This window comes from Spea bombifrons, chromosome 6 (assembly GCF_027358695.1).
Source record: "Spea bombifrons isolate aSpeBom1 chromosome 6, aSpeBom1.2.pri, whole genome shotgun sequence".
Lineage (NCBI taxonomy): Eukaryota > Metazoa > Chordata > Amphibia > Anura > Pelobatidae > Spea > Spea bombifrons.
Window position 1 is genome coordinate 32753411 of NC_071092.1, and position 21729 is coordinate 32775139.

General features: G+C 40.2%; 2 protein-coding genes across 2 annotated transcripts in view; one reads left to right on the forward strand and one right to left on the reverse strand.

Annotated features, from left to right (window-relative positions):
* Nucleotides 1-424: 424 nt before the first annotated feature.
* SELENOF (selenoprotein F) lies at nt 425-9825 on the reverse strand. Its single transcript, XM_053470271.1, has 5 exons — nt 9742-9825; nt 5774-5941; nt 2870-2933; nt 1266-1315; nt 425-705 (listed from the first exon to the last, which is right to left on the reverse strand). Exons 1-5 carry the CDS (start codon nt 9787-9789, stop codon nt 574-576), a joined length of 462 nt encoding a protein of 153 aa, XP_053326246.1. The 5' UTR covers nt 9790-9825; the 3' UTR covers nt 425-573.
* Nucleotides 9826-10312: 487 nt separating this feature from the next.
* Nucleotides 10313-21729, forward strand: part of HS2ST1 (heparan sulfate 2-O-sulfotransferase 1) — a 57616-nt gene continuing 46199 nt past the window's right edge. Inside the window, exon 1 of the mRNA XM_053470270.1 lies at nt 10313-10702. Coding sequence (XP_053326245.1) covers nt 10579-10702 — 124 coding nt within the window. The 5' untranslated portion in view covers nt 10313-10578. The remainder of the gene's footprint in view (nt 10703-21729) is intronic.

Here is a 21729-nt window from a genome sequence, read left to right on the forward strand (position 1 = left end):
TTGTTCATCTAAAGTTTCTACACAATTATTAATTCTCCCCAAAACTAAACCAAAAGCTGTAGATATCAATTTATAATCGTAACATATAGTTACGATTAAGAGTAAGAGAGTTGATTTTTGGTTGAGTCCATGATCTTAGGACTTGTTGTAGGGATACGCAGTCTACGGGGGCTACCAGTACGTGTTTAAGGAAAGTCTAACACACTAGAACCCAAAAGATTAAGTTATTGGATGACTTTCAGAAATATGCCTGTATAACTATTACAAGGAACATTGGGCCATATTTACAGACAACAATTCTGGGACTAAATGTGGAGCACAATAAATGTTCCTGTTAATTGCCGAACCAGAAGAGTTCTTTATTAATATGGCCCTTAGTCTCATTTTTCAACAGTCTTCAGATGTCACCAAAGTCACTGATGTCTTTCTTGAAAGCCATCAGTTTCTAATCACCGTATAAGTAATATCTTTGGAATAATCCGACCTTTGGTTGTGTTTGACAGGGTAAAACTAAATATACCAAGTGGCTAAGTTGGGTGGGGTTGCATTGAAGACACTAATGATATTGGGCCATTATACTCTCTCAAGTTTTTCACTCAAGAACTCTTCCACACTGTCTGTATTCCATTTGAGAATGCTAAGTTCCTCTGAAATGTTCCCGTTGTCATCCAGCAGCTTTAGTACAGGATCAGAGCCACGCACATACTGAAAAAAAGAATCAAATACAGGAATGTTTTATACAAAGCTCAATATATTAAACAAAAAGAAAAAACCCAAAACAAAACACATAACATCTAGCTTTGTAAGTAAACTGGTTGACAAACTTTGTATATGGACAGGTGGTGAAAGAGGTGGGCTGCATTAACAATATTAAACATTAGGCTTTTGGTTAAAACATAAAAGCCGCCTGGTGCACATATACTTGGAAGAATTTAAATGAACCAGTGGGAAAATCTTAATGTTCATCTTCCACATAAGTACCATCAAACATGTAAAGCCTTTTGAAAAATAATGTTTCCACTAAACAATAAAAGGAGCTGTCCCTGCTTAAAACTAAAAAGTTTTTGTCACTATGTAAAGAAACAATTTATCAGCATTTGGGGTAAAACAGCATCTTATGAAATAGCTATATTTTGACCATCGGTGATCTGAGGCCCTAACTTGTAAACTGCAAAATGATTGCATTGTAGATGGACTACGATTCCCTGACGAGCGAAGATTAACCGTACAAAGCTTGACAAATGCAACGCACAACTGAGGAGTACCTTAATCTGCAGACCCTTGAAAAGCTTGGGCTTCTCACTCCTGACAAAAGCTGTAAGCAAAAACAAATCATTTACATGCATGGATGGAGAAGGCTTTGAGGTGCGACAATCAAAACATTAGTCTTGAAGAGTTTCTTTGAAGTTAGGTCATCTAGACATGGGTCCCATCCGTAGCTTTGTACCCCCTCTATGCTTATAGTGGTAGAGCTCAGAAATGCTCGTTAAAAGGAGAAGTCTTTCTCTTTGTTCATAAAATACACGGCTGTATACAGTAATGTAGTTCATCACAGATAAATATTATTTCCCATTAGGCCTGAACATTCATATGGCCTCGTGAGACTAAAACCCAGGTGTAATATAATAGAATAGATACACATTGGAATATATATATATGTATTATGTAATATAATGGAATAGATACACATTGTTCCGAACTATTCACTAAAATACAAAGATATATTTAAGGCAAAACAACCGTCAACAAATAGCAGGCTGTTGTACTTCGGCAATGGTAGGCTACACCATGAAGTGCTGCTTATATTCACCCAATCTGCACTAGTTCTAATAATAAAGCACAAGTCGGGGGCATATGGCGCTGCTGAGACTTACTGGAGCCAAGCACTTCTCTATCAACCAATTAGAACTGTTTTAATATCACAGCGGATCTACGCGCTAATCTGTCAGGTCATATGCCCAAATTACCCAATTAGTTTAATGTTTTATAAAGCATGTAACTTGAACAGATAATTAAGCATATTTTATCTGGAAACTGATTTTCAATTCTTATGGCAACAAACTAACCGAAAAGACCACATGGCAGACTTTGTTACAACGAAGTCTTTGGTGCAAATGCCAAGACGCAGCGATGCCAATCAGCACATAAAACATAAGAGATACACAGCGCCTTACGCAGAATGAACTGGAGAGAGGATGCTGCTGTAAAAGTTAGTTTTCAATATTTCTTTTTACTAAAACATCCTGAACAATCAGAATTCAGAGATACCCTAGCTTAAGCTAGCCTTCTAGCGGCCCCAGCAGTGCACAGACGTCATTAGGGAAGCACCGGAAGATGAGAAGACGTGTTACCTACCAACAGCGGTTTCATTAGGGCATGAAAAATACAACTTGAGCTGTTGGGGTCTGATTGACTTACGTCAATATGCTCCATTCAACGCAGCGTGTTAGGAAGTGTTACTGAATGAAATAAATTAAGTTGGGTAACTGCATTAAGAATGTAGCGGTGGTCTAAATAAAATAGCTACCAGTCTTGTCTAAATTCCCCCTCCATATTAAACCTCCAGAATATCTCCAGCTCATGTGTAGCAGAAATCTAGCTGCCATTTTTTTTTGGGGGGGGGGGCACAAACGCACTAAAGGGACAATTTCAACACAAAACACATGGATGACACAAAACAGGGTGTCATTACATACAGGTATATATTGAATGCAATTATGCTGGGTATCTTTTAGACATTGTTACCCTTAATCATAAAATCCAAGAACCCGACTTATTTGAAGTTATATAAAACGCTTCATAATTCAACATTTCAAGCGGCAGAGTAAATAACTAATATAAAGGAGCCAATTCTGTAGTGGGTACATACCCTGGACTTGGGGGAACCTCCCCAATTTTCATCCACAGACTTCAAGTACAGCCCCTGGATATCTCTGCAAACAAAAAAATACATTAACACAAAAAAGTATTACTTTTAAAAACTACCTTTATGTTAATTTTAGTTAGAGATCTTTTGAAGGCTAACAAACAAAAAAAAAAGTTATGCATCGCCAAGAGGAATCACAATGACAAAGTGTGGCTAGCCGAGCTCCTGGAATAATACTGCAGTCATCTGGTAATGTATTAAAACACTGACATTTGTATGTAAGATTTACGGCACATTTTGGTAAAATAGTCCAGTGACAGGATATTGAAGACGATTACCTTAATGAGTAATAAGCGAATTACAGAAAACGCTCTAATTTTAATCTTTATGAATCTGCATTGCGATTGGCCTTTGAACTCTGGCCTTATGGGACATCCAGCTTAAACAAGCTATCTTTGTGGAAGCGTGTCGAGTACAGAAGAATTCTAGATTCCACACAGGGAAGGGGTTTGGGGTATTTTGCCCACGGGCTTTGTAGCTGCAATCAAGTGTGCTTGTGTTCTACCAAGAAAGGATGAGATTCACGGAGACGACAGCTGTGCTTTGTAGTCATTCAATCAGCTTCATTTACAATTATGAACGGCGATGTCTGAAGCAACTAATGGGATTTTACTAGCCAGTAACATACAATACGGCACTTATCACATCGCAGGTTTACACTTGTTTACCAAAGACACCAAAACACAAGAAATGTGCGCATTAGGAAAAATAGGCTTCGTCAGCAAATGTACTTAAGTAGAATTTTAAAGGGAAACTCCATGCATCATTTGCACGATAGCCAAGTATCACCTTCCAATATCAATGCAATAATGGCGTTTTACATTTATTTAAGAAAATAATGTCCTTTTGTGGACTACAAGTCCCATCTGCCTCAGCCAGAATGATCATAAAGGTGATGGGTGTCACAGACCAGAAAAAGCGGGTGCACCAGGCAGGGCTGCAAAAACGCGCCATACTTGTGAACATTTAAATTGTGTATAGATTGTGCCTTTAGCATAGTTTTCTATTTTAAACCTTTATAAAAGAGTCTACTTAGTGATATATTGTTTACGAGCATCTGCATTGCCTTTGTGTGCAATCTACATGTATGTACCACTACGTGCCTGTGATATATATATAAATATATATAAAACAATTACTAAAGCTGCAGGGGTTATTTAGTTTTCATTACTGGCTCTGTATGTTGGAATGTATGGGAAATAATGCATTAAATTTGGGTTTTTTTTTTGTATTTTTTACCGTTATCATATAATGGATGAATGGTTTGCAATAAATTAGGCCTCTTAATATTTTTATTTATTCTGAACGGTAAGAAACCAAAGTGTAAACTTTTTTAGGTTTGTCTTAGGTGACATCTGCCCCTACCACTCAAAGGGTTAAATGTTCGTTTTGAGGGGGGGTTTTTGCATTGAGAATCCCCCTCTGTATCTGCCCTCTCTTCCCCTGGTTTCTCTTGCATGGTCAGGTAGAACACCGAACCGAAAGACAGAGGTCTACTGTACATTTTTAAACCACCAGCTATATTTAGAAGCTCTAAATGTGGCCAATCTCTTTTGCTGCTACAATTTCACGCACAGTTAGGTTCCCCTTCATCTCATCACTCTTTGTTTTACACCCCAATAGCATTCTGCATGTGCAGCAGAAAACTGGCACTGAGAAGTTGTTAACCCTTTTGGAATAAAAAAGGGCATTTTAATGAAGTACTCAAGATATAGAATGCACACATTATCCAAAATCTCAAGAGAAATTACACAAAAATATAGAAAACAAAAAAAAATATTCACAACTAACTGCTTCTGAGACATGTTTACAAATGACTCAGGTAACTTGAATTGGGGGTTACTAAGAAAAGAAAAGTTGGTTTGGGGCTTAAAGCAGTAGAAGCTCAGATACATTAAGTTATTTTTGCTTAGTTTTCGGTATCATTTTGGTGTTTTTTTTTTTTTTAGATTATGTTAACTAATCCAGCAACATACTGCTTCCACACTCAAACATAACCATTGTACAGCACTACAGAGTATAATAGTGCTATATAAGAAGACAAGTAGGGCATTACAACTCAGAAGGTGAGGAGAGATCTTACAATCTAGACACATATAATTAAGTGTCACATTATGTGTCTGTTTCCCCAATTTGTTTTAGTTGGCCAGGAGGGTATAGCCACGGACTAAAGCATTTCTATAGAGATATCCATGGTTAGAATTATTCTACTGTATAGTGCAATGCCATCAATATTAACAAAAGAGAATCCTAAGCAATTTGTATAGCGCACGGCATGCAAAGTATAATGTTTAATAAAATCCCAATGTATTAAATGACTGAATTCTGCTTAGGTTTAACCCCTTAATGACAGTGGGCGGTCCCTAAACCCATTGAAAACAATGCATTTTGAGCCTGTACATGTACGGGCTTTTTCATTAAGGGGTTAAAGGAAGTCATCAGAGCAGTAACAACGTTTTTTGGCACCTGGGGCAGGGTCGGATGTTGCTGGAAGAGAAGGGGCAATGCCATTGGACAGATGAAGATGGTCTCTCAGCTTGCGGTGCCTGAGGCAGCTGCCCCTCCTGCCCCAGATACGGCCCTGACAGCCATTATCCCCCCCCCCAAAAAAAAAAAAAAAAAAATATATATATATATATAACTCAGCACTCTTTATTACACCCAATCCAACTACAGGATCTTCTTCAACCTTGAAGTCAGATTGAAACTTTGCCACATGGTGGAAAAAGATCCTGTAGTTGGATCGAGTGTAATAAAGAGTGCTGAGTTACATCGTTTTATTTCAATTTCCAGTATTGGACTTTAACTTACATTTTAATAATAGCAACAAAACATTTATAATCATACCTTTCTAGATTCCAAACGAGCTTCTTCCTGGCAGCACTGCCTGCAGGATAAGTTTATTGCATTGAGTCCAAACTGACCAAGCTGGTCGCATGAACTGCACAATAAGCTACTAGAGAAGCCAAGATCCCTGCATGCTTCAGAGGAGAGCTCGGCCCCGTATGCTGACAGCTGAGGAGGGAAGAAAAATACACAGTCAATGCAGGTAAATACGGGCTATGAAGGGGTGAAAGAAAACCCTGTAAATCAAACTGCCAGCTACTAGAAGATTAATGTCAACGCGTGCATTAAAAATAATATCTGTTCCTGTAAAACTTCAGGGAGATTCTGATGGAAGCATTTGATAGCTGAGCATTACCTGTAACCCTTTCAGTGCCAACTATGTATGTGATGGCAAAGAGGACCCCACGACATTCTGAGGTTGGTATGACTTCTGATATATAAAGTTAATAGGCCTACATTAATCGAGGCACCCTACAAGTCAATATAACATGTATAGCATTTAGCATGTTGGTGCTAAATACAAAGAGGAATATGTATGGATTCTGACACACTTTTATATGACTGATCACCTGGGGGAATAATCTAGTCCTGCTTTTATTTTATTTTTTAAGCCTGGAGGTGTAGCACTGCGTTAAGAAATTGGGGGGAAAATGGAATGATGCCAATAGAGCCCATTAAGGGTCACAATGAATCACTGGACAACCCTCTTCCAGGAGGGATATGTGATATTTCATACCGGCCCCAGTCTGGTTATATTATCCTTACAAACATCAAACAGGACAGCGTAGGCGAGTCGGAGACAAGACAAACACTGCACCCTACTCCACTAACAATGCAATATGAAGAAGCAACTCCGCACCCCCTACATCTCTACCCCCCAATCCAAATACACCCCCAATTGCCCTCTTTGTTCCTCTCATGACTCTCAGCTCTCTTCTACCGTCATTCCCTCTTCTCTCTCCCGTCTTCAAGATTTCACCCACACTGCACCCCTTCTCTGGAATCCCCTTCCCCGCTCTGATAGATTTTCACCTTAATATGCATATTTCAAAATCTCTCTGAAAATCCACCTCTTCCGAGAATGGTACGACCTTTCCACCTAATACTCTCAGCCGGCACCCTTATCTCCTGCTCCGTGTTTAATACGGAGCTCCTTCAGCGATTACCTGCTTCTACTTTATTATTTATTGTTTTATATAGCGCCAACAAATTCCGTAGCGCTGTACAATGCGTAGACAAGACATAACACGCAGTAACATAACAAATTGACTAACAGAGAGGTGAGGAGGGCCCTGCTCAAACGAGTTTACAATCTATTTGGATTGTCACTATTTTTTTTTTAATCGTTATTATTTCAGTTAGAATCAGACTTTTATATTCACTATTGTTATATTTATTAAATCACACATTTGGTTGAGATTGTACTTTTCAATATCTTTTGTGTTGGTTGGTTGGTTATTTGATGTTTTTTGGGTGGACACTTAGGAGGTTTCTTGCAACTTTTATTTAGTTCAATCTGCCTCATTCACTTCTCCTTTTAGACCATTCTCTCCAACCCGCCTGAACAATCTCTACAGATCATCTCATCTCCATCCAAGCCGTCCTCTCTTCACTTCCGCCTCGACTATATTGTAAGCGCCCCACAGAAGGGCCCTCTTCTCATTTCGTACCCGATTGTTGTTGTGTGTGACTTTAAATGATCCCACTGATTGTAACCGCGCTGTGGAATCTGTTGGCGCTATATAAATAAACGTAATGTAATATCCCCAGGGTGTTTGTCTCCTCACGGTTAACTAAGACGGCTTCAGCGCTAGATGGGCAGGAAGCTGCTCAGAGTAGTGATGTCCGGATCATGAACGAATCGTTCATTTGATCCGGTTCTTTTTAGTGATCCGGATGAGTCTGTTCACTAGACTGAACGATTCGTTTGTAGCGGTTCAGTCTGTGAATCATCATGCAGCTGTAACCTGATCCTAGAGCTGTGAGTCATCTGCAGAGCACTCTGGGGTCAGATTACAGCTCATTAATTCTCACAGGAACGATGACTCATAGAGTCAGAGAGTCGTTCAAAGAGTCGAATGAACCGAAGAGTCGAATGAACCGAAGAGTCGAATGAACCGAAGAGTCGAATGAACCGAAGAGTCGAATGAACCGAAGAGTCGAATGATTCGAATCTTACAGGGATCCGGATCTTACAAGGATCCGAATCTTACAGAGATTCGAATCATTCAGAGAATATTACTGATACCATACTTTTATAAATAAATACATTAATAAATAAATACATTAATAATGTTCACACTGCCCCCAGGATTTAGATTCCCCTGAGTTTGCCCCCATTTACCTATAACTGCACCTACAGTTAACTTTATTAAATTAATTAAATTAACCCTCAATCATCAGCATAAAATTAACCCTTATACCCCATCAACCATAACTGCCCCTGAAATTAACCGTAAAGATCCCATTAACCATAACGGCCCCTGAAATTAACCCTAAAGACCCCATTAACCACAACGGCCCCTGAAATTAACCCTAAATACTCCATTAACCATAACTGCCCCTAAATTAATTGCATGTACTCCAGATAAATTACCTAATAAATTGGTATGGTTGATGGGGTCTTTAGTGTTAATTTGGGGGCAGTTATGCTTAATGGGGTGTTTAAGGATAATTTAGGGGCAGTTATGCTTAATGGGGTCTTTAGTGTTAATTTAGGGGCAGTTATGCTTAATGAGGTGTTTAGGGTTAATTTGGGGGCAGTTATGCTTAATGGGTCTTTAGTGTTAATTTAGGGGCAGTTATGCTTAATGAGGTGTTTAGGGTTAATTTGGGGGCAGTTATGCTTAATGGGGTTTTTAGTGTTAATTTAGGGGCATTTATGCTTAATGAGGTGTTTAGGGTTAATTGGGGGGCAGTTATGCTTAATGAGGTGTTTAGGGTTAATTTGGGGGCAGTTATGCTTAATGGGGTCTTAAGTGTTAATTTGGGGGCAGTTATGCTTAAAGGGGTCTTTAGTGTTAATTTGGGGGCAGTTATGCTTAATGGGGTCTTTAGTGTTTATTTGGGGGCAGTTATGCTTAATGGGGTGTTTAGGGTTAATTTGGGGGCAGTTATGCTTAATGGGGTGTTTAGGGTTAATTTGGGGGCAGTTATGCTTAATGGGGTGTTTAGGGTTAATTTGGGGGCAGTTATGCTTAACGGGGTGTTTAGGGTTAATTTAGGGGCAGTTATGCTTAATGGGGTGTTTAGGGTTAATTTGGAGGCAGTTATGGTTAATAGGGTGTTAAGGGTTAATTTTAGGGGCAGTCATGGTTGATGGGGTGTTAAGGGTTAATTTTAGGGGCAGACATGGTTGATGGGGTGTTTAGGGTTAATTTAATGGTGAGGGTTAATTTAATTAATTTAATAAAGTTAGCTTAAGGTGCAGTTGCAGGTAAAGGGGAATGTAAATCCTGGGGGCAGTGATTATTAATGTATTATTTATAACAGTATGGTGACATTCTCTGAATGATTACAATGCCAATGACACTTACAATGATCCGGATCTTACAGTGATCCGGATCTTACAGTGATCCGGATCCCTGTAAGATCCGAATCTTTGAACGACTCTCTGCCTTCATTGACATCACTGGAGGCAGGGGGGAGGATTCATAATGAAAGGGGCGGGGCTAATCGTTAGTGTGCCTGCACGGAGTTACTGGAAAACAGTAACTCCGTGCAGACACACTGAGTGATCCGAAGATCCGGATCATGAATCGGATCATTTCAGTGAACGAATCGAAATGATCCGATTCACTTTAATGATCCGAACTTCCCATCACTAGCTCAGAGCCACGTCATCCAAATAAAACATAGATACATGCAATATTGCCGGATATCACCCGACTACCCTATTCTTCAAACAAACAGAATTGGGAAACATACACCGTAAACAACGTATACAACCCCGTAGAGACGTCTCTTACCGCTTGTAACGCGGCGACAAAGCACAGCAGCAACCTCTCCGCCACCATCTTGCCACCAGTCACTGCTGACGTGAAGGCCCCCGCAGGCTGTATTTGTAATTGCCTGAAAGCAAATACCTCGTAATTATAAGAGGGTACAAATGTATACAATTCTCGCAATTTTATATCAGTGGCAGCAGCGCAGATTAATCCATGTTTACCAAGATGGCAAGACTACAAACTGGAATGTACCTTCATTTATTCAATGAAGATCATTTTATTTTAATTCATCTTATTTTAGCAGTCAAAAAAGCTCACTTAAACCCCCAATGCCTCCAATCATTATTATTAGGGACATATTCATTTGAATCATCAGGCATACTTCGGACAGCTTAATTTTGAAAGTAGGGGGCCTTGAGTGTAGCGCGTAACATTCAGTCATATCACTGAAGTCCGGGTAGGTACTTGGGGTAGGAGAACATCCAATCAGACATAGGAACCAGAAGGGTTTAGTTTCTAAGCAACTAGGCTTACGGAGAGAGACGCTGAGGTGATGTTCATTACGTCGTTGACGTAGAGCGCAGGGGGCGTGGCTACGTGACACGACACGCAATGGGCCGGCGCTGCTGCTGCTGTGGCTGCGGACGGAGCTGGGAGAGCAGCGGGTACGGAGTGTAAACTGTAAGCGGACCGCACTGGACTTGCTGCCGGTCGCGGCGCCGTCTTCCTTCGCTGCTTTTCCTATTGGCTCCGCAGGGGGAGCCCGGCGGGTGTGCCTGTGTCTCAGAAGCAGCAGGTCGCTGCAGTGCCGCTCCCCACACCCCCGATGCCCACGTTATGTCGCGATAGATCATTTTGATGGGGCTCTTACGGATTATGATGCCGCCCAAGTTGCAGCTGCTTGCGGTGCTGACCTTCGGGGTCGCCATGCTCTTCCTGGAGAACCAGATCCAGAAACTGGAGGATTCCCGGGGAAAGCTCGGTAAGTTCCTCGGCGGCGACTGAGCCTCGTTATCCTCCCCTCAGCTCCGAGCTGCAGTCTGTCGCTTACCCTGCGAGGGCATCAATGTGCAGAGTGTGTGGAGCAGCCTCTCAGCCCATTCACCTGCTGCTGCTGCTCACATACTAGCCGCCGGTGTATCCCGCATGTACCGCGTATACTGACGAATCCCGTGCGATCCGGGTTCGCTCTGTAATATCAGCCCGTATTTAACATGCCCGAGATGTTCTCCCGCAGCCTTTGGCAAATTCCAGTTCACCAACGCTTTCCTCCATCTATGTATATTAAATAATATATATATATATATATATTACTCTCTATATGTGTATGTATTATCTTCATATCGTGCCGACAGTTTACTCGGTGCTTCTTACAACACATGCATTCATAGAGTACAACAAAACCAGAACTGACAGGCAAGCCGCTACATTGGGTAAAGAGGGCCTGGCTTACAATCTAGAGTATAGACGTCAAATTATGTTATATATACTTATGTCATGTCTACTAACTGTACAGTGCTACGGAATATGATGGTGCCATATGAAATATAATAATAATGCATATATGCGTGCTTTTCATCTCGTGAACTTTGTCATCATAGTGCAGAACAAAAGATACTATCCCAACAGCACCGTATACATCACCTATAGTGTACTCGTTCTAATTGTTTCGCCAATTGGGCATCTTGAACGTATATCATTTAGTGAAGGTTTACAAATAGTTTGAAACGCGGTAACGCTTGTGGCCATCTCCATCTCTTCTCATGTAAATCGTCAGCGTTATATACCGTATGAAATGATTGTTTGCACTGTGGGTTTCCTTTCCAGAGTGGATCCTGTCTGACTGGATCCAGAATTTGTCCTTAAAAGATCTATCAACTCTTTAGCTCCAAGATCCAAACGAGAACATAAATAACACTGATAATAACTAATAGCATTAATATGATCTCGGAGGCTTTGTCGCTCTACCAGTATATATTTCTGCCCCAGATGTGTTTTAATGGATAATATTAAGCTGTTTAATTCTTCCTCCAGTTTTGTTGCTTGTAGTTCCCGCGGCTTTTGTCTTCATTATATTTTTCTTAAATATTATTTAAATGTAACATTTAGTTTTTTTTTTTCTTCTGACTGTAGCTTTTTGAAGCGGATTCTTTTCTTGGTACTTCTTGCTGTAACCCATCGAATAACAGAGGGATGTGTGGAATAATGTGGGGTTTATTACCGGTGTCTTAGTTTTTAGTCTTTATTTATGTGATTTATTAGATGCGCCGTGGAACCGATCAGATATGTTTGGGTTATGTTACCAACTTATCTGGGTAAATGTAATGGCATATAATGCGGCCTTATTAACTGCTTTTGTGTCTCATCTGTTTCTGTACTCTTATTGTAGTTCAGATCTGTTCTGCTAGCGCTATATGGAGGGTCATACTTTGGGGAACTGTACAGTAACGACAGGGGTTTCCTAAATACCCCTCCCCCATCTTTTCTAATAGGTATATAGACCCTGGTCATTCTTGGATATCTGTTCTGTTCCATCATACCCGTTCTGCCCACATAAGTAGAAATGATCCCTCTAGGAGAGCTGTGGGTGCGGAATGATGACGGGTGGCTTAGTCGCTGTAAAAGTATAGAATCCCTTACTGCTCCTATGGAGTCCCGATGGGTTACTGCCGATATACGGCCCATCAATAATATTGCACCTGTTCCTGTGGTCCGGCTGCGGCCCTTGCGCTTAATAAGGGCTGCCGTGTACCGATGCACGTTTGTAGCGTAGGCTTGAGGACAGATCTCTTATAAGCTCGGTGGTTTCAATCAGAGTGCGTGTAACCAGTACTTAATTCCCCCACCAGTGAAAGGGTTAAAACGTTTCTCATTTTGGGATCAATTAACGTCCCTTCGCAGGCATAGTTTAGACGTTTACAGCACTTAAAATCCTGTTATTGCTGAAATGATTAAGGGGAGATATTGTACAAAATACCCTATCAGGTTTATACCAGGCCGCCATTGATTAATGCATTTAATCTGCCGTGTCTTTTTTTCTTTTCCTTTTTGGTTCATCTCCACAGTCTTGTCTCATTACAGAAGGAAACCGCTGAAACTGTAGCTTCTTTTCGAGTAGTTAATAATTCTGTCTGGGGTAATGCACTTTCTTCTAACTCATACAGTTTGATGCTGACAACTCCAGCCTTTTATACCGTCTCCAGGCATCCATGTGACTAACCGGAAGCTCAGCCCGTGTTGTTAAACCCATATATCGGAGGCCACGAGTCGCTTAACGGAATGATTATATATTTAAGGTGATCTAGAATCCCCCAAAGGCTATAAAACATGATGGAATCAAAAGATAGTTTTTCCCGCTACTACTTTTCTTCCTTTTGTAGAGTTGGTCAAACAAACTCTCTCTTGTACGAGGCAGTAATATGAAACCACTAAGTTTATTAATATTATGACTTGATTTATACAGCGTCGTCTTATTCTGAGGCGCTGTACAATGTGTAAAGAGGACGTAACAATTTGACCTTGCAGAAAACGGGCATAAAAACTAAATAAGAAATATAAGAGCATTAAATAAGAAATATTGCTAGACTTGAATGGAGATGGACAGCCGGGTGAGAGTAGGAATGGGGTGGTAGGGGGGTGTCTGTTGAAGTGCATCTTGAGGATATTTTTTTGGACGACAGGGAAGAGCTTTACAGAGGATGACGTGTCTCTAGAAAAGTCATGATGATTCTGTCATTTATATTAAAATATCTTATTTACAATAATCATCCAATGGGGAAAAAATCCAGATTACTGTCCTTTGCCAGATGGGTATCTGACATAAATATTTAGGTGAAGATATTCTGGAAAGAAAAATAAACTCTGTTATTACCGAAGAACCAGCTAGCCTGATCTTCTGGCAGGGATTGATTCTATATTGGCCGAGTTATGGATTTCCAGTCTACCCAGTTTATTATTTTGGGAATGGATTTGCTTCCTCAAGCTGACTGCCAGGCGGATGGAGCTTAAAACTGTATACTTAGTAAGGAGCTCAACAGAAATATCTTCTCTCTTCCATGGTTGTCCTCACCCCTCACTACTATGCCATATTTTTCAAATTGAGTCCAGTGAAAATGATAAGGTCTACTGTGGTTTTTATACAGCCCTCCACCGTGCCAGCGAGGTCCTCCTGGGTTTTCCTTCATAACCTCACTAGTGTCACCACTGAGTTCGATTAATGCACAAGAAAAGTTGGACCTGATATTCTAAAAGTTTCTTAACTTTTTTTTGAAGAACATTTCCCATTATGAGATCTGAAGCATGATCATACAAGCTTCACCAAAAAATTTTCGCTTTAGTCTCTTGAAAATTTTAATTTTCTTCTTCAATTGGCATTCTAAACCTCCAGAAACAATCCTGCTCTAGAAATGATTTTTTTCTCAATATATTCATGGATTCTTGCAGCTTAATGTGTGTTTACAGCACCCACTAAAGTGTGAAGCGTTAGTGGAAGGCCAGCAGCTTAAAGAAATAGTAACCCCCCCCCATCTGTCATATTACGATACTTTAAATATAAACCCTTTCTGTTAAGCCTATATTTTAGGAGACTGTAGCATGTTCAGGTGGTTTTTATGCTTGAAAGTGGAACATTGTAGGAAAATTAAGTTCTTGATAATTACAAATAAATGCCTTATTTATTGTCATGATACCTTAATGGAAATTAATTGAGGAGACTCTTCGAGAGTGAGCTCATACAGAGCGTTATTTAAGTAGCATGGCCGTCGGAAACTCAGAAAAAATACCACTACTTTAAATAAAATAAAAAAATTAAAAAAGCAGTGTACTATAATAGCAGAAGCCGGGGGAACCCACTAATGGTTCGTCATGAACTTCTGCATCATTCTTCTCCAGTCCTGTGTCTTCTAGCTTCGTTTTCGCCATACATTACTTGTCTCTCCTGTCTAGTCTTCTTCCAACGATATGATCAACAAGAAGGAAACTAAGCTCCTGTATACAGTTTGTGCCAGAGTCTCTTCAAAATGTATATCGTATTTGTCCTTTTACTGACGGCTCTTGCCAAGGTGGTCTGTGATTTTCTTGTTTAGTGTCTGATTGCCGCAGTTATTACCAAATGGCTTCCAGACTTTACATCATGGAGAACCAATCCCAACGGACATCTCCTTCAAGAATGGCTTTAGTTGGCCTCATATAACCCTCTAAGAATGCTTTTTAAAAGTCTTATTTCAAAACATCTCTCCTGGAAACAAGTGTTTTAGTAATACGGGGTTCCTTGTGGCTGTTTTTAATCATAGCTTTATATTAGATCAATTACATGTTAATACATGAATGCATAAATTCATCCCAATTATATTACAGAATATGTATCCAGTCTTCAGTCTCCCAGATGCTTACATGTTGAGAGGCAAAACAGTTATTTATAAATTAATTGTGATTGCTTGCTGCAGTCTCCCCCGGGGTATATTAACTGCCACTTGTTATGGATTTCAGATTAATTCATACAGTGCTGTGTCTCCGACATATCTTTAGAAAGCTCTTACTAGAAACCCGAAACAAATTGCGCTTATGATACACGATAGACTGGGCAAAGGGGTCCTTATTCATGAAATGTTAAACCTTCGATGCTTATAGGGATCATCATAATTATTATTTTTTCATCTAAATAGCCTATTAGAAGAGGGAGCAGTACAATTTCCATATGTATGAGAACAGCTGTGGAGACTGCCAATATTGCATTAGCGGCACTGAGGGACGCTCCAGCCATCGTATGCACATTAATAGATATTAGCTGTGAGGTCATATTAACTTTTGGGGTCGTCCCTTTTGCAAATGCATTGGGGGATTCTACAGAATCCTATTTGCTTCTTTCTCCATCCCCCAACTCAAAGCCGTGCAGGAGATGTGTTCTGCTGATATGTAGTATCCGTGTACATGATATAGTCCCCTCTAGTCAAACCCTTGTTTGCATATGTGCAAAGTGCACCAATTAACTTCAATGGAAGCGCTTTCTTGCCAGTCATTGGTTGCTTAAGGCAGCCAAGACAAGAATAGTCAGACCATGGAGGAATAGCGCCACCGCAGCAGCCTCTTCTGTGTCAAGTAAATGCTTTCATATGTATTCTTAAACAATGAAAAGAAGAACTGAAAGTACATTTGAAGCGAATGTGTGCATCTGGCCACGCATCCCACTGCTGCGGGGCCACAACTCATCCTTAACATGCTGTCACCCTACTGGCTACCCAACTAGGGTTTAATATCAGTTTTTGAATTTTATTGTCGCAGACAGGGCTATCGTCCAAGCTGTAACATGGGAGTTAAACCCCAACCAGACTTCCGGTGCGTTTGTCACTTTCGGTTCAGTGGTGATCATGGCCGCCAGCAAAGCCCTCTTCATTGGTATTCCCTCAGTCCCAGCATGCTGATTGAGTCTGAGTGCCGCAATATGATGTCATTTTCCAGCGTTCTGACTGGACATGACAGCATGTGAGGACTGCGAGGAGACCAGACCTGTCACCCGCTGCTTAACCACAAGGGAATAACCTACAACTGTAGGTAAACTGGGAGGGGGTCCTAAATGTGTATGCGAGGCTTGGAGTAACTTTGTATATGTAAGTGTGTACATGTGTGTGAGTATGTGAAGCTGGAGCATCTTGTACACATGTACTATACCTGCATATAATACACAGGTGCCTTTAATACCCGAGATTTTCCGGTAATAGGATATGAGGATTGGGATGCGTATGTGTGTATAGCCCAACCAGTAGCCATATTTGTAGTTTTCAACTCTACGCTGGCTGACTATCTCATAGATATTAGGGGGCAATGTAAGATTATAAAAAACTCCAAACATACACATGTGCCGGTGAAAAGGTATTCGCTTACATATAAAAGCTGTGAAATTTACAGTTCCACTTTAGTGCTTGGTTAATGAGACATCAAATAAAATAACTGTAATAAAACCATGCACGGCTAATGTGGGCTCAATTTAGATACCTATAATCACTAGAAAAATAATTCCCTATCCTCACCTATTTGTTACCAGTAATGACCACGTTCGAGTATCTGGGAGCCGGTATCTTTGTGGTCATGTCAGTACCCAACAGCATTCGGAAAATGTTCAGCCGCTGAACAAAACGTTAATAGTTGAAGAGCAAATGTTGGCAATTATTCATGATTACTGTCATTATCTGAAATCATTGCTATATTCCAGTGCTTTATTTTTAGCCTATCTTCTTGGTCCACAGATGTGGTTAAATGGGTTTTCTCGTATTATTTTTCCCCGCCATCCCTCCCTCTCTGTTTTAATCAGGGGGCTAATTAGCTCTGAAAGGTCACTGCCAGGTTGGAATAAAAAACGTCGATATGGGACAGCAATATATAATCGGGGGCTCAGCATTATACAGCAGGGTAGGCAGTAATTCTCCGGTAATTAGGCTCTTTATTGTGTTAAACGCAGCTCGTGTGTTTACCATACAGTGTATCTCGATATCCTATCTCCATCACTTAAAGGTGAAGTATTATGGAGAAGATTAAGGGGGTCACTGAAGAACCATGACGCTTAACAAGCCTTTTGTATATTTAAATTCCTGAAAATGGATGTGATGGTAAAGTTTTATGCTTGGCACTAGGGAGTGGAGTATGATTATTTAGGTTGCCAGTGTTTGACAAAGAAAAAAGTGAGTGAATGGAAACTGCTCAGTAACTTATATTTATCCCTTCCACATTATTGCTTGGCACTTACATATGGCACGGGATTATATGATTCTATCAAGCATAGAAATCATATTTCATCGCTTGCTTCTACACACTTGTATTGGATCTGTAAATCAGGGAACATCGATTTGAGTTTGTCATTAAGTATAATGCTACTTAGATTGTAGAAGCTGTATAAATAAGTAATAATCTAATGGAAAGGGAACATCAATGCAAAGAATAGAATTACACATCGCATCTTAGCTGTAAATTTGTATTTAGTATTTGTAATTATCAATAAATAACATTTCATATAGCCAGGGTGGAAAAGTTGATGAAACTCATTGATTCGCGTTGAGACGTTCTTCTGGGGCAATGAAACAGGTTGCGGAGATCAATCTTCCTGAAGAACATTCCTGTTATGATGTTTCCCCCTTAAATCCTGTTAGATATGGCATATAGAGTATTAGTTTTTACAAGAAATACCTATAATAGATCTTAAGTGTTTCTTCATGCTTCAACTGGAAGTGCTGTGGAAATTATGAGATGGGATGTTGAATGTCACCACTGAATTTATTTGCTGTTTAGTCAGAGAAGTGGTTTGAAAGCATTGCAAGGTTGAATATAATAAGCTAAAAGTGCTTTAAAATACAAAAAAAAAATGCACAGCAAAACTTTTACCAGCCATACTAGTTGATTGGGTTATTTCGGACAATGCTAGTGTGTCTGGGCTCCTGATATTGAAGTAGTTATTAAAAGATGCCATATCACACAAATGGTGGTCTCATGGGGATTTTCATGTCTTCTACTTTCAGCTTGACAGCAGTCAAGGCAAATGGGTCGCATGAATTTGAGCTCTCTGGTCCCTGAAATTTCAGATGACATAGGAATCAGTATATAAACCTATAGCTCCGATGCTTTAGTGTCTGTTGAACAAGTCGTCCAGTCGGCACTTATGGTGCATCGTCTAGGGTATCCTGTTTCCATATCAATATATTTGTTTGGTCGCCGAAGTTTCTGTGATGTCTCGCCCTATGCAGAATCTTCCGTTGAAGCTTGCGGTTCTCTGATCTCAGATATAACCTTGGCTAGATGATTCTGTAATCTCCAATACCTGTGTTCTGATTTCCTCATGAAGTGCACTCTGTTTCAAATTTTGTGTGTATTAACCCCTTCGAGACAAAGGCTGATTTTACTTTTTGTACCCTTTGTGACAATGGCCTTTTTAACATTTCTGAGCTGCTTGTGTTTAGCTGTAATTTTCTTCTTTCCCGTTTACTGAACCCACACACATTAGATATTGTTTTTTTCAGGACAAGAAGGGCTTTCTTTAGATGACATTGTTTTGATTGTATCATATTATTTACTATTAAAAAAATTCTAAAATATGGTGAAAAATTTAGAAAAAAATGACTGTTTCTAACTTTTAGTTGAAAAATCTTTTACTCGTCTATAAAAGGTAATGAAAAAACCTGCTAAATAGATTCTACTATTTGTCCTGAGTTTAGAAATACCCAATGTTTTTATGTTTTTTTGCATTTTTCTACCCATTATGGGGCAACAAGTACAGGTAGCGTTTTGCTATTTCAAAGCCATTTTTTCCAAATCTGGTAATTCTTCCCCCCTTGTGCCATTTCGGGTATCTTTGAACCCGGCCAATGCAATTTACCCCATCAAGTCATATATTTTTGAAAACTAGACACCCCAGGGTATTTCAAATGCTAGTATTTTAACTCTTTCCATGCACCATATCTACCACCAGTCTTTGTCAAACTTTGTGGTAGTCATTTTTTTGCATTTGGTTTTCCACACACATTTTAATTCAGGATGAATTAAAATGTTCTCGTATATGTCACTATCACAAAACACCCCAATATGTGTTCAGCAACATCTCCTGAGTACAGCGATACCTCACATGAATGATTTTGCCTGGCTGTTTGGGGGCAAAAGGGCCACATTTGGGGCATGCGCTTTTTTCAATGTTGAACTTTGGCATTTGGGGATCCACTGCCCATGCCCTATTTGGTACATCTTTGAGCCGGGCCATTTCAGTGTGCCCAATAAACCCATATATTTTTGAAAACTAGACACCCCAGGGTATTTCAAATGCTAGTATTTTAACTCTTTCCATGCACCATATCTACCACCAGTCTTTGTCAAACTTTGTGGTAGTCATTTGTTTGCATTTGGTTTTCCACACACATTTTAATTCAGGTATGAATTAAAATGTTCTCGTATATGTCACTATCACAAAACACCCCAATATGTGTTCAGCAACATCTCCTGAGTACAGCAATACCTCACATGAATGATTTTGCCTGGCTGTTTTGGGGCAAAAGGGCCACATTTGGGGCATGCGCTTTTTTCAATGTTGAACTTTGGCATTTGGGATCCACTGCCCATGCCCTATTTGGTACATCTTTGAGCCAGGCCATTTCAGTGTGCCCAACAAAACCATATATTTTTCAAAACTAGACACCACAGGGTATTTTAAATGCTGGTATTTTAACTCTTTGCATGCACACATTTTACCACCAGCATTTTTTCAAAGTTTGCAGTAATATTTTTGTGTGTGTATTTTTCCCACACACACCTACTTTATGTATGAATTTACAGCTCCTGGTATATGCCGCTGTCACACAACACCCCATAATGTGTTCAGCAACATCTCCTGAGTGCAGTGATACCCCACATGCATGGGTGTGTAATTTTTTGGGGGAACGAAAGGCCACATTTGGTACGTGTGCATTTTTCTAATTGGAAATTAGATGTGTGGCCATCCTTCCCCCTGTGTTAATTGGGACGTTGTTGAACCTGGCCCATTCAATTTACCCCATCAAATCATACATTTTTTAAAAGTAGACACCCCACGGGCATTTAATATGCCAGTATTTTAACTCTTTCCATGCGAGAATTGTTTTAAGCTAATATGCTAATTTTAGGACTTGCTCACAAAAATATATTTTTTATATATATATATTTTTTTTTTTTTATTATTATTTTTAAAAAAAAATTTAACATTTTTTTTCAACTTGGAGGTTCCCCTGATAGTGAAATCAGTGGGAAATGATTTTTACATTTTACTGTTTTTTTACTATTTTTTTCTAATTATTATTAATTTTATTTTATTTTTTAATTTATTTTTACTAATCACACTGTGATTAGAAAGCTGGGCTCCATTGACTTGCATGGTGAATGCAGTACCTGTATTCAACCTGCAAGTGGAGCCAAAGTTCTCTAGATGGTCTGGACCATCTAGCGAAGTTTTAAAATTTGTGGTTCCTGTTACAGGACGGCGGCCATCTTCCTTGATGGCGAAGATTGCCGGCAGCTGCGGCTGTGACCGCTCTCCGGAGCGGTCACAGCCCATCAAAAGGTTAGTGTTTGGTGTCGCTGGATGCCTCCTGATCGAGGCATTCCAGCGACACCATTTAAGTTTAGGAGGCGATCGTCGATCGCCTCCTAAACGCTTTTAAAACGGGCGTCCGCCGCCATACAAAGTATGGCGGATGTTGACGCCCCGTGGAGGGGCCAGAGATGGCCCCTTCGTGCCGATCGCGGCGTTGCTGAATGCCTCGAGGTCGAGGCATTCAGCAACGCTTTTTGGGTGCAGAAAGCGATAGTAGATCGCTTTCTGCACCCGTTTAAAGACGTGCCGGTCCTGGCACGTCAATTGTCGTAAAGCACATGCTTTTCCGTGCCGTGCCAGGACCGGCAATTGTCATTAAGGGGTTAAATGGCAGCAAATTTGCAATGGCCACTGAGTACATCAAAGCTTAGCCTCAAGTCAAAGGGGCTGTTGGGAACCACTGGTGTCCACCGTTTGGGAATTGAGTCCAAATGCCAAAGAGAACTTGTACAGCCTAGCACAGGGTAACCTCGCACTTAATTCACTCTGTTGCCATCTTTGGCAATGAAAGGCATTCAGTAAAGCATAGCAAACAGAATCATACCTGTATGATCCAGACTGGTGGCAAGAATGGACGGTTAAGGTGCTACATACAAATAGAAAGACAGGACAAAGTTCACAATAGAAGGGGACAAAACACAGGAACGCAAGTGAACGCCTATCTAGAAACCTAACTAAAGCTAAAACCTATAAATGTAAAACAAAAAGCTTGACAGGAAGCTTACCTGCTGCAGACTGAAATGAGACTAACAGAAAGAGCAGTGAGTGGGGTGGTATAATGAAGGGTGAGCAGGTCTCGCTGAAGAGCTCTGACCAAGACTAAAGCAACAAGCGATGGCATCAGACCACTGCAGCAGCATGGAAAGCAAAGGCCGAAGCCTGATAGTGGAACCGAAAAAAAAGTCCATCAG